The sequence below is a fragment of the Puntigrus tetrazona genome, unplaced genomic scaffold (assembly GCF_018831695.1).
Source record: "Puntigrus tetrazona isolate hp1 unplaced genomic scaffold, ASM1883169v1 S000000528, whole genome shotgun sequence".
In the NCBI taxonomy this organism is placed as follows: Eukaryota; Metazoa; Chordata; class Actinopteri; order Cypriniformes; family Cyprinidae; genus Puntigrus; species Puntigrus tetrazona.
Window position 1 is genome coordinate 59,714 of NW_025048164.1, and position 15,765 is coordinate 75,478.

Consider the following 15,765-nt stretch of genomic DNA (forward strand, 5'->3'; position numbering starts at 1 on the left):
TTTTGCAAGTTTAGGTTTTAAGGGTCTTAAAGAAAAGTCTACAACATACTTTTATTAAAATTTATGCGGTTTTAAAAGACGTGTTAAACTAAGGAATCTTTTGAAAAATGATAACGCTCTTTCAAATATTCATTAGGGTATGCAAATACATCAATACGTGGTCTTATAACCATCTCCCGATGAAAAAAAACGTATAATTTGTGCTTCTACGTCCACAGGATCCTCCTCAAAAGGGCACGCCATGATCACCAACCTTCTGAAACGAAATTACACTGAAACATAACCTGCTCCCGAGCAGATTATCTTCAGAGAGTCAGTTGCTATGGTTACATACCCAGAAACTTACCTCCGTTTTTGGAACCGAAAGTTGAGGTTATCCACGAATTAATCCTTAAACATACTCAGGTATGTCACATAACCTGCTTTCTGGAATACCCCCCTGAGAGTATCGTCAGTGTTTTTGTGTTGATCCTGCTTTTGAGCACAGCATCATGCTATAGACAATGAATTATCAGTATAGCTGCTTCTTAGGACTAATATTCTTATTGGCATTTTTCTGAATCTCATAAAGCAACATTATACATTGTTTATTTGGGTTATTTCAGAAGCATTAATTTTAATTTTATTCCCATCCCATAGATTATTGCAAATTGTAAAGTACAAATATACATTTCACTTCAACATTTGAGTAAAATAATTACAGCCACACAAGTTTAAAAGATTACACACATTGTCTTAAGGCTCACTGTCTATCGCATTTAAATGAAATTGGTTTTATGATGTAATTTTTTTCAAAAGTCGGATGACTGGTATTGGTTGTTTTTTTGTTTAGTTTCTGATAGTTAATTCAACCTTCTTTTTTAAAAAAAAAAGGCGAACAAATAAATTTTTACCTCAGAAAACGTTTCAAATGTATGTATGAACTTTTCTCATTTCACAGATCCACATTTTAAAATATTTACCCAAGGTGTTTAACAACCACATCTCTTACATGTTGTTTTTAATGTTCAAGAAACCAACAATGTTTTTACTTGCAAAGAGCACAAAACTTTGCTTTGGGGATCCAGAAGGAAAGCTATATGCCAACCAAGTAGTTTTATACAGTCTAACTATATGTAGTTATCATATAATTTAAATGACTAAAAGATTGAATTCATCAGATTCTCACACGCCACATTATCATCATTTCCTTTTGATCCTAATAAACTACTAATTAATTTTATGGAAAGTGACACAATATACAGTTCTCATTCTATGTTTGTAAATGGGAGTGCTAACCATTTGCAAGCATTTTGCATATTAACAGATTTTGTCTGTCAGTTTTCTGGCAGGCATTTTTTATATTCCCCAACCTCAACCCTAATCCTGGAGGGCCACTTTCCTGCAGAGTTTTGTACCAGTCTTGATCAAACTCACCTTACTGTAGGTTAAAGGTAATCCTGAACAGCTTAATTAGCTGAATCAGATGTGTTTGATTAGGGTGGCAGCTAAAATTTGTAGGACAGTGTACCAGGGTTGAGAAAGCCTGCCTTTAGGATGTTCTCATTTGCTAATGCATAAATTCTACAGGTCTAGAGGAAGATCAAATGTAATCAATCAACCTGAAAGGGGAGGAGCCACCTTAATTCAAAGCTGTACTTAATGACAAAGCCAAGCTCTGGTGATTATCATCTCAGAATTTGTCAGCATGGGCTTTCTGCAGTGTGTTTTTGTGCTGGTTGTGGCTGTGTTTTTTCACCAGACAAAAGCATGGGGAAGTTTGGGTTACAGTCCAAGAGGCATCAAGTTGCCATCAGGTCTAGTTTCCATAGTTTCTTTCTTTAATCATGATCCGTTTTGTAATCCTTTGCAAGTAGTGTTTTTATTTCTCTCTACAGGAGTTGCACAAGACCCTCTTAATTTTCAGCAGAAGCAGCTGATGCAAGCTCCAGTGAAGCCTTTGACTTGGAGGTTTCCCATTGTCCCAGAAGTGCCGAGCGAGGTGGCGGTCAACTTCCAGTTGAGACAACCTGTGACTCCCAGTAGTGTAGCCGTTCTTTGCAGTGAGAGCCAGGTTCATGTGGAGGTACAGCAGGACATGTTTGGTGATGGTCAGCTTATCCAGCCGTCTGGTTTGTCTATGGGAGGCTGTCCTGTTGTTGGTCAAGACCCAAACGCCAAGGTTCTCATCTTTGAATATGCACTGCAGGACTGCAACAGTGTGACGACGGTAAAACTATCCTTACTATATTTAGCTACAGTACACTTAATCTTGGTTTCTTACTGAGATTGACCTCGGCTCAATAAGAAACCAAGTGGGAGAATCCTGTACAGGTGGAATGTTAGAACACCCCTTCAGATTGTGTAACTGCCTTGGCACAGTGTTGGCTTAAAGTTGTCCTTAAGTTTGCTTTAAGCGGATCCAAACTGCCAAAACTTTTCTTTGACCTGATTTAGTTTCAAATTACACTTCTCATTATTGAAATAAAACTGAATGATGAGGTCAATAGCCACGTTTCCATCCAAATAAAGAACCCCCACCCTGTTTCTTGATAAACTGGCACTAAGGAACGTATCAGCCACTTACATGCTGTGACTTATGCCTCAGAGGGACCCTGGCTATTGGTCCCTATAACTATGTCAGTCTCTTACAGATGACTGAGGATGAGCTTGTCTACACGTTTTCTGTCACCTATACTCCTGTGGCTCTCGGTGACGCTCCGATTACTCGTACCGATAGTGCAGTTATTGGTGTTCAGTGCCACTATCCCAGGTAAGTGATCTTTGACTTGGTGTTGCTGCTTCTGGTGGCACAACTAGACCAGTTAATGGGTGCCTCCTGGAACTGCAGGCTTCAGAATGTAAGCAGTAATGCCTTGATGCCCGCTTGGGTCCCTTATGCCTCAACGGTGGTTGGTGAGGACATCTTGGTCTTCTCCCTGAAGCTCATGTTGGGTAGGTGCAGTTTCTTTTAGGCTTTGTGCTCCATGAATGAGGCTGTGCCTAAACCGTTCTTTCTTGCAGATGACTGGTCCTATGAGAGGCCTTCAAATGTGTATTTCCTGGGTGACGTTATTAATATTGAGGCGTCTGTGAAGGTGTACAACCATGTCCCTCTGCGTGTGCTTGTGGACAGCTGTGTGGCCACCCAAGTACCTGACGTAACCTCCCTTCCGAGATATTCCTTCATTGAGAATCATGGGTGAGCTGTGACCTGGTGCTGTTGAACTTGGTTCATTCCCTGTAGCCATTGTCTAATAAGTGGTGTAAGGTCTGGTGGTTTGATCCTGTAGTTGACATGGCATTCTTTACATCAGGTGCTTTGTGGATGCCAAGCTCACTGGTTCCAGCTCCCACTTCGTGCCTCGGTCCCAGGATGACAAGCTCAGGTTCCAGCTGGAGGCCTTCATGTTCCAGAACAGATCTAGTCCATCAGTATGTACTGAATTTGGCACTCGTTCATCTGTTCTGGTTTGACACCCTCATCACCCTCTCTGTGGTGTCTCCTTGCAGATCTACATAACGTGTCTTCTGAATGCCACCCTTGCTTCTACACCCAGTGATGCTGTCCACAAGTCCTGTTCCTTTGCCAATGGGTATGTTTATGGCACTTGCTAACACCCTGAAGGTGCGGTTTCTGATATTTCTTGCTTGCAGGTGGTCTGCTGCTGATGGGAACCACCAGGTTTGCAGTTGCTGTGACTCAACATGTGGCCCTGATGCTGGAGTTGCAGCTTCTCCTCCCTTTGGTGGTAGGTAGCTACTTTGACGATAGCTTTTGATACTGAGTACAGTTCTGAGGTTTTTTCTTTTTTTCTGCCCTCTAGGTGTTCAGTGGCAAGGCATGGCCTCATTTGGACCTGTAGTGGTTCAACAGCAAAGGCTGTAGCTGGTGTTTAATAAAGAGTAGAAAACCTTTACTTCTGTGTTTGTTTTAAGCTTGATTAAGAATTCTCTAAAGGAACCTCAAGATCAATTTGGATTTAACAAACCCTTGAGTTATCCACAACTTCCATCAATGCAAGAAGCAAGGCTACATGGTTGAAAGAAACTGAGGAGAAGAAATGCTGTGAGTTAATGATTCTAGATCGACCAGGAATCCTCAGATCTTGTCCTGGAGGTCTAATGCACTCATGGAGTTTCTCTAACCCCAATCAAACATATGAACATCCTAATCAATGTCTCCATGATGATTAGATCAGTTGGGTTTTATCAGGGTTGGCGCTAAATTCCAAGGCAAGATTCTAAGAGGCTTTTATTAGACAACGTTTGTGATCTCATTCTCTCTCTCATTAAAGACATGCTAATATCTGTCACCGCTCAGAAATAAAAGTAATCACTACATTTAGCAGGTTGAATAATTCAATCTATAAGTGATCACAAGCAGTTGCAGCACTTTCAAAAACATATGTTGCTGTTTCCTATAAAATACGACAAGAATGAATGCATGGTAAAAAAAAAAAAAAAATAGACTATATATAATGTGTGTAAGAGAGAAAGAGGTAAAAGTGCTCTTTTATTCCCTTCTTGAACAACCAATTAGTCTTCAAAAGACTGTCATAGCTCATAATGAGATCATCTCCACCTCCTCACTAAGATAAGTTTCTTTTCTTCACTCAGTTTGAGCTAAGTTAGGAGGTCTGTGATAGGACTCATGGAATCTTTAAGAGTATGGCTTTGAAGTTTAGCCAGGAGTCTGTGGGCATGACGTCCGAGGGTATTACTACTACTAAGTTTTTTATTTTTTTTTTTTTTTTTTCCAGATCTGTTTTAACCTAAAATCTCTCAAAGAGGTCATTCAGATTTTGCAAGTTTAGGTTTTAAGGGTCTTAAAGAAAAGTCTAGAACATACTTTTAATTTTTGTTTGCTTTTATTTTAAACTGTTTTAAATCAATCTCTTTTTGCTTAAATTCAATTTATCTTAAATCAGTGTTTTTATTTAAATCTTGTAATTATATTATTTCCTCTCTTGTAAAGCACTTTGAATTACCATTGTGTATGAAATGTGCTATATAAATAAACTTGCCTTGCCTAATTTATTTTATTAACATTTTTCAGTGGTAGTATAAACCTGTCAAAATCGGCTGGTATTAATCTATTGAACAATGGTTGTATCCTGACACAGATCTTATGTTTTTTTAAACCACCAAACATCCACCCTGACGGGTTTTCTGAGAGTTTTGCAGGATGTCTAACTGTGGAAGAGGTCTGAGAGTATCTTCACTGCGTTTGTGTTGATCCTCCTCTTGAGCACAGCATCATGCTATAGACAATGAATTATCATTATAGCTGGTTCTTAGGACTAATATTCTTATTGGCATTTTTTCTGAAACTCATAAAGCAACATTATACATTGTTTAATTGATTTAAGAAGCTTTTATTTTAAATTTACTCCCATCCCATAGATTAATGCAGTCGTAACTTTTGAGAAAAATAATTACAGCCACACAAGTTTATAAGATTGCACACACTATCGCATTTAAATGAAATTGGTTTTATGATGTAATTTCTTTGAAAAGTTGGATGACTGGCACTGGTTGTTTTTTGTTTTGTTTCTGATAGTTAATTCAACCTTTTTTTTAAAAAAAAAAGGCAAACATCAATTTTTACCTCAAAACTTTTTAAATGTATGAACGTTTCTCGTTTCACAGATCCATTACATTTACTCCCGCTTATCCGACAGTCTAAGCAGGGACACCCAGACTTCCTTCTCAGACACTTCCTCCAGCTCTTCTGGGGAAACACAGAGGCACTCCCAGGCCAGCCGAGAGACATGGTCCCTCTAGCATGTCGTAGGTCTTTCCCAGGGCCTCCTCCTGGTGGGACATGCCTGGAACACCTCCATTGGGAGGCTTCCAGGACGCATCCGGAACAGATGCCCGAGCCACCTCAGCTGGCTTCATTTGATGTGGAGGAGCGGCGGGTCTACTCCAAGCTCCTCCCGAGTGACTGAACTCCTCACCCTATCTCTAAGGGAGCTCCCAGCCACCCTACGGAGGAAACTCATTTCCACCGCTTGTATCTGGGATCTGATCCTTTCGGTCATGACCCAAAGCTGATGACCATAGGTGAGAGTAGAGATAAGATCAACCGGTAAATCAAGAGCTTCCCCTTGCAGCTCAGCTCCTTCTTGACCATGACAAACCGGTACAGCGACCACATTAATGCAGAAGCTGCACCAATCCGTCTGTCAATCTTTCGTTCCATCCTTCCCTCACGCGTGAACAAGACCCCAAGATACTGAAACTCCTCCACCTGAGGCACAAACTCCCCACCAACCTGAAGGGGGCAAGCCACCCTTGTCCGACTGAGAACCATGGCCTCAGGCTTAGAGGTGCTGATTCTCATCCCAGCCGCTTCACACTCAGCTGCATACCGCCCCAGTGCACACTTGGCCAGATGCAGCCAACAGGACATTATCATCCGCAAAAAGCAGAGACGATATCCTGTGGTCACCAAACTGGACCCCCTCCAGCGCCTAAAAATCCTGTCCATAAAAATAATGAACAGGACCAGTGAAAAAGGGCAGCCCTGTCAGAGTTCAACATGCACTGGGAACAAGTCTGACTTACTGCCAGCAATGCAAACCAAGCTCTTACTCTGATTATACAGGGACCAGACAGCCCTTATTTCACAGATCCACATTTCAAAATATATACCCAAGGTGTTTAACAACCACATTTCAAATTCAAATTCAAATTTTATTTGTCACATACACATACATACATGGTACGACATGCAGTGAAATGTTTTTTACAACCGTCCAGCATCAAAAATAGAAAACAGAAAACAGAATTTAAATATATATAAATATAAAATAATGTATAAAAATATGTATAAAAAGTGTGCAAAGTTAAAAAAATGTAAATAAGTGTAGAATATAAAATATAAGTGTAAAATGTAAAAGTGGCTGTGCGAATGTCCAGTGCAAAGTGGCTAGTGCAATTGTCCAAAGTAAGTGGCGAGTATCTGGGAAAGAGGGGTGAACATGGGAATCCCAGTAATTAGGTGCTGGGTGTTCTCTGGTTCAGACTCCGAATGGCCTGCGGGAAGAAGCTCCTCCTCATTCTCTCTGTGTTTGCCTTCAGGGAACGAAAGCGCTTTCCTGAACGCAGCAGAGAAAAGAGTCCATTGTTGGGATGGCTGAGGTCTTCCACGATCTTCCTGGCTCTGGTACAGCACCGCTTGTTGTAGATGTGCTGCAGCACAGGGAGCTCAGTGCGGATGGTGCGCTCAGCTGACCGCACCACCTTCTGAAGAGCTCGCCTGTCCTGCATGGTGCTGTTTCCAAACCAGGAGGTGATGTTTCCCGTCAGGACACTCTCGATGGTGCAGGTGTAAAAGTTCCTGAGCACCTGAGATGGGAGTCTGAAGTCCCTTAAGCGCCTCAGATGGTATAGACGCTGCCGGGCCTTCTTCACCAAATATACAGTTCTCATTCTATGTTTGTAAATGGTAGTGCTAACCCTTTGCAATTATTTTGCATACTAATAGATTTTGTCTGTCGGTTTTCTTACAGACATATTTCAAATACACCTAGATTTGATCATATTAGTCAGATTTCAGACGGTTGTTCTCATGTTGTTTGTTGGACTGTGTGTATGGTTTTAGGTGAAGATTTCTGTTTGTGAGCTGCCTTCATAATAGAAATAAATGAAAATTAAGAAAAAAAAAGTATTATTTATTTTTGTCAACTTAATTAGTAATTGTGAGATTCAGTTAGTGGCTTTTAATTAACACCCTTTTAATTAACAGAGTAGAATATAATTATGTATGACAGTAAGGCATGCAAACATAACAAAATGATATGGCATAACTTTGTTATAGTCAGCAAATCTTATCAAGCCTTCTATCAACTAGTGACGTTCAAGAACGGGTTCTTAACCCTAATCCTGGAGAGCCATTCTCCTGCAGAGTTTTGCACCAGTCTTGACCAAACGCACCTGACTGTAGCTTACAAGTAATCCTGAACAGCATAATTAGCTGGTTCAGGTGTGTTTCATTAGGGTGGGAGCTAAAATTTGTAGCATAGTTAACCAGGGTTGAGAAAGCCTGCCTTTAGGATTTTGTCATTTGCTAATGCATAAATTCTACAGGTCTAGAGGAGGATCAAATGTAATCAATCAACCTGAAAGGGAGGAGCCACCTTCATTCAAAGCTGTACTTAATGACAAAGCCAAGCTCCTGTGATTATCATCTCAGAATTTGTCAGCATGGGCTTCCTGCAGTGTGTGTTTGTGCTGGTTGTGACTGCGTTGTTTGACCAGACAAAAGCATGGGGACGTTTGGGTTACAGTCCAAGAGGCATCAAGCTGCCTTCAGGTCTAGCTTCCATAGTTCCTTTCCTTAATCATGATCCGTTTTGAAATCCTTTGCAAGTGGCATTTTTATTTCTCTCTACAGGAGTTGCACAAGACCCTCTTAATTTTCAGCAGAAGCAGCTGATGCAAGCTCCAGTGAAGCCTTTGACTTGGAGGTTTCCCATTGTCCCAGAAGTGCCAAGCGAGGTGGCGGTCAACTTCCAGTTGAGGCAACCTGTGACTCCCAGTAGTGTAGCTGTTCTTTGCAGTGAGAGCCAGGTTCATGTGGAGGTGCAGCAGGACATGTTTGGCAATGGTCAGCTGATCCAGCCATCTGGTCTGTCTATGGGAGGCTGTCCTGTTGTTGGTCAAGACCCAGACGCCAAGGTTCTCATCTTTGAATATGCACTGCAGGACTGCAACAGTGTGACGACGGTAAAACTATCCTTACTATATTTAGCTATAGTACACTTAATCTTGCTTTCTTATTGAGCCTGACCTCTGCTCAATAAGAAACCAAGTGGGAGGAGAATCCTGTACAGGTGATTTTTAGAACACCCTTCAGATTGTGTAACTGCCTTGGAGCAGTGTTAGCTCAAAGTTGTCCTTAAGTTTGCTTTAAGCGGATCCAAACTGCCAAAACTTTTCTTTGACCTGATTTAGTTTGAAAGTACACTTCTCATTATTGAAATAAAATTGAATGCTGAGGTCAATGGCCACGTTTCCATCAAATAAACTTTCTTGATAAACTGGCACTAAGGAAAGTATCAGCCACTTACCTGCTGTGACTTATGCCTCCGAGAAGGACCCTGGCTATTGGTCCCCATAACTATGTCCGTCTCTTACAGATGACTGCAGATGAGCTTGTCTACACATTTTCTGTCACTTATACTCCTGTGGCTCTCGGTGACGCTCCGATTACTCGTACCAATAGTGCAGTTATTGGTGTTCAGTGCCACTATCCCAGGTAAGTGATCTTTGACTTGGTGTTGCTGCTTCTGGTGGCACAACTAGACCAGTTAATGGGTGACTCCTGGAACTGCAGGCTTCAGAATGTAAGCAGTAATGCCTTGATGCCCGCTTGGGTCCCTTATGCCTCAACGGTGGTTGGTGAGGACATCTTGGTCTTCTCCCTGAAGCTCATGTTGGGTAGGTGCAGTTTCTTTTAGGCTTTGTGCTCCATGAATGAGGCTGTGCCTAAACCGTTCTTTCTTGCAGATGACTGGTCCTATGAGAGGCCTTCAAACGTGTATTTCCTGGGTGATGTTATTAAAATTGAGGCGTCTGTGAAGGTGTACAACCATGTCCCTCTGCGTGTGCTTGTGGACAGCTGTGTGGCCACCCAAGTACCTGACATAACCTCCCTTCCGAGATATTCCTTCATTGAGAATCATGGGTAAGCTGTGACCTGGTGCTGTTGAACTTGGTTCATTCCCTGTAGCCACTTTGTCTAATAAGTGGTGTAAGGTCTAGTAGTTGACATGGCGTTCTTTACATCAGGTGCTTTGTGGATGCCAAGCTCACAGGTTCCAGCTCCCACTTCGTGCCTCGATCCCAGGATGACAAGCTCCGGTTCCAGCTGGAGACCTTCATGTTCCAGAACAGATCTAGTCCATCAGTATGTATTGAATTTGGCACTCGTTCATCTGCTCTGGTTTGACACCGTCATCACCCTCTCTGTGGCGTCTCCTTGCAGATCTACATAACGTGTCTTCTGAATGCTACCCTTGCTTCTACACCCAGTGACGCTGTCCACAAGTCCTGTTCATTTGCCAATGGGTATGTTTCTGGCACTTGCTAATACCCTGAAGACGCAGTTTCTGATATTTCTTGCTTGCAGGTGGTTTGCTGCTGATGGGAACCACCAGGTTTGCAGTTGCTGTGACTCAACATGTGGCCCTGATGCTGGAGTTGCTGCATCTCCTTTGGTGGTGAGTGGTGGGGTGGGGGTTTTACTTCTCACTCTGGTGCTCTAACTAGTTTCTCTTTTCCTAGATGTCCAGTGGCAACGTAAGGCCTTACTTGGTCCTTTGACAGTTCAAGAACAACAAAAGACTTTAACTGGTGTTTAATAAATGAGAAGCATATTTAATGCATGGTTGTCATGGTTTTTGAGTGTGGCATGTAGCCCTTTTAACATGGTCAAAGCACTGACGGGTATTAAATGAGGTTTCAGTAATGACAGAAGCTTAAATGCTGAGGCAATCATGGTAATTTGGAGATTAAGAGTTTAGGCTCTTAATGGGTTGTCAAGCATACAGATGCATCCAGTAAACTGACGCTGAGAGAATGGGTCGCAATTCAGATGTTTGAGATGGTGTAACATTTCTGCAGATGCTAGACACATGGTTTTCAAAGGGCCATGATTGCTGTCCACCTAGATTCCTAACTGATGAATTAACAGAACAGCTTTTTTTTGTTTTTTGAGACTTGCAATTCTTTTATTGGGTGGTTCTGCTTGCTAAATTTCAGCTGGTCCAAAATGCAGCAGCTAGAGTTCTTACTAGGAAGTATGTCATCAAATGCTTGGGTCCTGATGTTCATACTATCATAAATAGTATTTAAGAGTAGAAGTGTCTCTCAAAGCATGTTAAAAAGAATAAAAGCCACTGGGTGGTCTTTTGGCAAAGGATTCAGTCCAGAACTACAAACATGGTGGGAGTTAGTGACCAATGGTTAGGTAGGAAGATTTTGAAAAGCGGTTTGAGTAATTCAATGTTTAATCTGTTAAGTGTCTTAGATATTACCTGTTAAAATTAATCGGAAACAGCAGTGGGCATGTTTATAAATATCCGTTTAGTCATTTACTTAAATTCATCATGCAGACAATGAGCGTCTTTTGAAAAGTATTGTGACTAGCTGGGCATTGTGCTACTTCATTTCTATATGCTAGTGTCTTAAAGCCTACTCTTCTACTACAAAATCCACCAAAAATTATACACTGTAGTATGAGAACACACATTGAGGTGCAGCAACAGTTTCTCAAACCCTAATCAAAAGTACCTGAACAAGCTTTATGGGTTACTGGAAAGGTGGGGGTGGCTAGTGCTACAGAAGGCTTAATCCCACTGTTAATGCAGGATTGAATGCAATTCCTAACGTAATATAATGAATACTGTGAATAGCCTAAGATACCATATGAAACAAGATACTGGATCAGTGAATTCAATCATGTAATCCTTAAACATTTGTGATCAATTACAAATATATTAGCCCTTTATTGTGATTCAGAGATGAAGGCCATAATACTAATGTTGTCCACATGAGAAGGCCACAGGACAGCAGCCAATATCACAAAGTCTGAAGATGGCTGTAGTTATAAATTGTATATAAATGAATTTTTTGTAAATTTAACAAAGCCAAATACAACACGTACGCAAAAACGGCAACCTCTTAAATACCTTTCATCCTATTTTCAATGGTACTGACAGTATATTTAACAAGTTGTCACATAATGTATGTCCAACTGAAGAAGAGGCTCTACATTATATTTTATTGTATGTATATATGTATATATGTAAAAATACTTGCATAAAGGCTCTTAATGTACTTGAAAACAGACCGTGTCCTTTATTTGTGGTGGCATATATATGCACCTTTATCCTCTGCCAGCAGGGGCGCTGTTGGGGCGTTAACGGTCGAGACCTAACGGTGTACATAAAGCAGTGCTCCGCTCACAAACGTTTTATCAGGCATTACATGCAAAATAATATGAAAATGAAAATGTTATTAAAGTCAAAGCCTAGAAAAACTATGTGACGGTCGGTTACCTTCTGTGGTTGGTTACCTACTTTGCGGTGACAGGATTTTGAAATAACAAGCGGAAAATAATAAAAGGCATGACCTACATCGCATCCAAGCGTCATGATCCATAGATAGTTTTTTTTTTTTTTTTTTTTTTTACTCGAACGTCTTGTAAAGTGATGTTTTGTAAACGTAAACATCTAATTTAATTTAATTTCGGAAAAGACATTGCCCCTATTTGTCAGTCGAGAAATTATATAAAACAATTATATAAAAACAATATTGATTGGCTAAAGTCAAGAGTGGGAGGGTCTGAGGCGCAGGACAATCTAAAGCAAGGCAATTAGAAGTCACATGCATTTCAAAAGTTTACATACTTAATAGACACTCATTAGTCTGCCGTCCCGCACGCACAAAGCAAACGAAATACGGGTTAAATGTTATTTTTAATGTGTTAATGTGACTATCAATCTAATAGTTTGGATAAATAATGCACCTTTGTGATTATTTAGCATTAAATATTACACATTTTTGTTGAAGTATGCTTCTCCCCTGACTAACCTGATATTGACAATTTGCTTTTGTCAAGTTTAAACCAAAACTGGGTGGTTGAGGAGAGACCCCCCCCCATGTTTATTCATTAATTAATTAAAAACTGTGGCTTTCCATGCTGGCTACCCCTGGGCTAAAAGTTTGAGCACTGATTCACAACAAAAGGCATTTATTCAGGGGCGTTCATGGGGTTTTCCCTCTCTTTTCCCTCTAGGTGTTCAGTTGGAAGGCAAGGCTTCACTTGGTCTCATAACAGATCAAGAGCGACAGAAGACTTTACCTGGTTGTCAATGTATTTGAGAAACCTATTCTTGTTTCTGGTTGATTTTTACATGTGTAGGTTGTCAAACAGTTTTGACCTGAAGATATGCTTTCAGTATGGAGAAACTGGTGTATGCACAGTAGCCTGGAAGGGGGAAAATTAATGGGTGGCCGACATCCTCCAAACTCTGTTTTTTAAAGCATTGTTTTAAAGTGGAGCGAACTACACTACCCACGATGCTGTAAATTTCACCAGGCTTTGCCAAAAAGTCTGCAGGCAGCACTTCGACACATATTTGTTTGCATATTGTGCAATAAACTTCAGATTTTTTAAACTTTGATTGGGTAGTCTAGACCTAACTCGACTTGGAGAACTGGGTGGGTACCAATGCACTCTTGAGTTATTGTGCTTTTAGAGGTTGGGCGGTGACATTTTGTGCTATCAAGTGTTCGCAAATTTGTTTTCTTTTTTTTTCTTCCTGGACCAGGGCGGGAACGCTGGCTGGTACATGCATGAATTTGAGTTGAATAGGAGTGTGAAATGAAGTGCACTCCCAGTTTTAAACCTGTAAACATCAACTTTGGCGCATTTCCCACTTTTCCCATTTTCAACCTTCAGTTGCGCTATTTGAAGGATTTGTGCATTTAATATAGAAAGATGGCATGCATCCTGACTTCGGTTTAATATTTAGGGTGCCGAGCTCGCAGAACCCGACGTTATTGTTTTTGTGCGTTAGCAACACATCTGTTATTCCCAAAAATTGGTTACACATACAATCGCGGCATTGTCCCATTTTAACTTTTTAAGCGCATATTGGCTGGCTGCTGATCCGGCGTCTCAGGCATTTTCAGGTTTCTTGCACAGAATTCACTGTGAATGTCAATGTTTGGGTTTTGTACCGTTGACTGAGTTCCCCATATGTGAGTAAAGATCATTTTAATGCTCCAGTAAAACACTCAACCATTCAAGACGGACACACATCGTTTAACAGTGATTTAATGTCATTATTTGGATGCAATATGGAGCGGTTTTGATATGTAAAGCATGAGGACTAGCATGGACCACCATACATGATCTTAACACTTTTTTCCTTTTTGCTGCTCACATGCTGGCCCCTTTTTCCCATGTTCTCCTCCATGACCGTGACCATGATGACCATGATGACCATGATGACCGTGTCCTTGACCTTGCCCTTGCCCTTGCCCTTGCTGGCATTTTCCTTTTCCTTTGCCTTGGCCCTTTCCATGCTTCTACAAGTAGAAGTAAATTCATAGTTACAGTCTATCACTGGAATCATTTAAATCACAATCGTTTTCCACCGTTAAAGTAGCTCTTACCTGTCCACATTCATCTCCTGAGCTCTGTGAGACAGGAAACATGACAACAGGATTAGCATAAAATGCAAAAGTTCTTTAACTATTTGTGTAAAAATGTAAAGCGAGTGTTACTGTCTTCATACCTCGGAGCCAGAGCCTCCGCAACCCTGTTAATATAAAGAATGATCCGTGTATTATTCGTTAAAAATAAAATTTGCATTGCAATAAAATTCGGATACTCGAGAGGCACTCACCTGCTGTTGTTCTGCAGAAGAAATTTGGAAAACAAAAACAAGCATAAGCAGTGGTTCTCAAACGTCAAATAAGTAATATAACCGTAGATTTTCTTAAACTTTTAACAAAATGCCACAAACAAAATATTACTTACGTTGGTCACTCATGTTGAGAATTTCAAAATATTTAAGACGTCCGTAAACACTAAACAACAAAAACAGACTTGTAAGATTTCCTCTGCATGCATGTTCAAATATTTTCTAGTTCCTTTAGTAACTTTTTAAATCTTTTATTTGCGCCAAGCGGTCACATGAATCGTGCATTTGACATCTGTCGGCGCTAACAAATAAGGAATGTCTTACCTCCTGTCTGGTCTTGCTCTCTGTATGGAAATACCATTCTGGTGCATGTATTTATACTTTGAAACCGCCCTCAGGTGACACAGATACCTGCTCATCCGCGCCCAAGAGTGGATAAACAAGTCTGTTTGCTCGCATTAAAACATTACACTACAAGAAAATAATCTATTTTTGATATCCGCTGTATTTGCGAAATACGCGTCTTGAATGATCTCTATGAATCTGATCGATATACTGTATTTGAGTGGATGATGCACCGAATGCTGAATGAATTTATGAATGTTCCTCTCAAAAAGCGACTTGCATAATCCATAAACCATCTGAGCAGCACATGTTAAAACGTGTGAGTTTGTGCATGTTCTATTTCTGCTCTAAAACAGCGTACATGTTTTTTTTTTCATGGTGATAGGAATGTTATCGTCCCATTGATGCAGTCCGGATGGAGGAACGCCCAAAACATTTTGGCAGGTCCACAGAAACAGACAGTTGAAGAAATCATAATTGTTGGCCTGTGTTTCTTACTTCACAAACCAGAAAGTCTACAAAAGTCAGAAAGATCTTCAGAGAAGTTCCATTTATAATCTGAGATGGGTTTTATTGAAGCATTTGAGGTGATGCATGCAAAACATAATATTTTCCATTTAAAAAAAAAAACTTTTTTTAATTTAAAGTTTGAACTGGCCTTGATTTTCATATGAGGTCATTAAATTTAAAAGGGTGTTTTACGTTTGTAATCCTTCTCATCTGATGATCTACACCCAAAAAAACATCCTCAAGCGTACAGAATGAATCAGCAGTTACATTCACCATTAACATTTAGCATTCATAAAAACCGAAACGATGGCTTAAAAGAAATATTCGGACGCTGAAAAGGTAGCACTGGTAAAGCAGCTTTTGTTTGCACGTTATGCTTTGATGTTTAATTCATGCAAAAGGCCAAAAAAAGTCAGTTATTTCACGCAAAAGCCTCAAACTGTGGGTGCTTTTTGGAAAAAGGTAAAAATGGAGGTTGGCGATA

General features: G+C 40.5%; 2 protein-coding genes and 1 pseudogene across 4 annotated transcripts; 2 read left to right on the plus strand and 1 right to left on the minus strand.

The window, feature by feature from the left end:
* Positions 1 to 1,653: 1,653 nt before the first annotated feature.
* On the plus strand, positions 1,654 to 3,899 carry LOC122334502 (zona pellucida sperm-binding protein 3-like). 3 transcript variants are annotated; one of them, XM_043232495.1, is made up of 9 exons: positions 1,654 to 1,796; positions 1,878 to 2,209; positions 2,634 to 2,752; positions 2,831 to 2,934; positions 3,004 to 3,181; positions 3,297 to 3,414; positions 3,493 to 3,575; positions 3,637 to 3,731; positions 3,807 to 3,899. In XM_043232495.1, the coding sequence occupies exons 1-9, from the start codon at positions 1,688 to 1,690 to the stop codon at positions 3,866 to 3,868; spliced, it is 1,200 nt and encodes a 399-aa protein (XP_043088430.1). In that variant the 5' UTR covers positions 1,654 to 1,687; the 3' UTR covers positions 3,869 to 3,899. The 3 variants fall into 3 exon arrangements, with proteins under 3 accessions (XP_043088430.1, XP_043088428.1, XP_043088429.1); XM_043232493.1 differs by having other exon boundaries at positions 1,667 to 2,209; XM_043232494.1 differs by having other exon boundaries at positions 1,667 to 2,209; positions 3,637 to 3,728.
* Positions 3,900 to 8,163: 4,264 nt separating this feature from the next.
* On the plus strand, positions 8,164 to 10,372 carry LOC122334503 (annotated as a pseudogene).
* A 3,446-nt stretch (positions 10,373 to 13,818) lies between these two features.
* On the minus strand, positions 13,819 to 14,986 carry si:dkey-248g15.3 (type 1 phosphatases regulator YPI1). The gene is made up of 6 exons (XM_043232359.1): positions 14,751 to 14,986; positions 14,543 to 14,592; positions 14,409 to 14,419; positions 14,298 to 14,321; positions 14,176 to 14,199; positions 13,819 to 14,088 (listed from the first exon to the last, which is right to left on the minus strand). Exons 1-6 carry the CDS (start codon positions 14,843 to 14,845, stop codon positions 13,915 to 13,917), a joined length of 378 nt encoding a protein of 125 aa, XP_043088294.1. The 5' UTR covers positions 14,846 to 14,986; the 3' UTR covers positions 13,819 to 13,914.
* Positions 14,987 to 15,765: the final 779 nt, after the last annotated feature.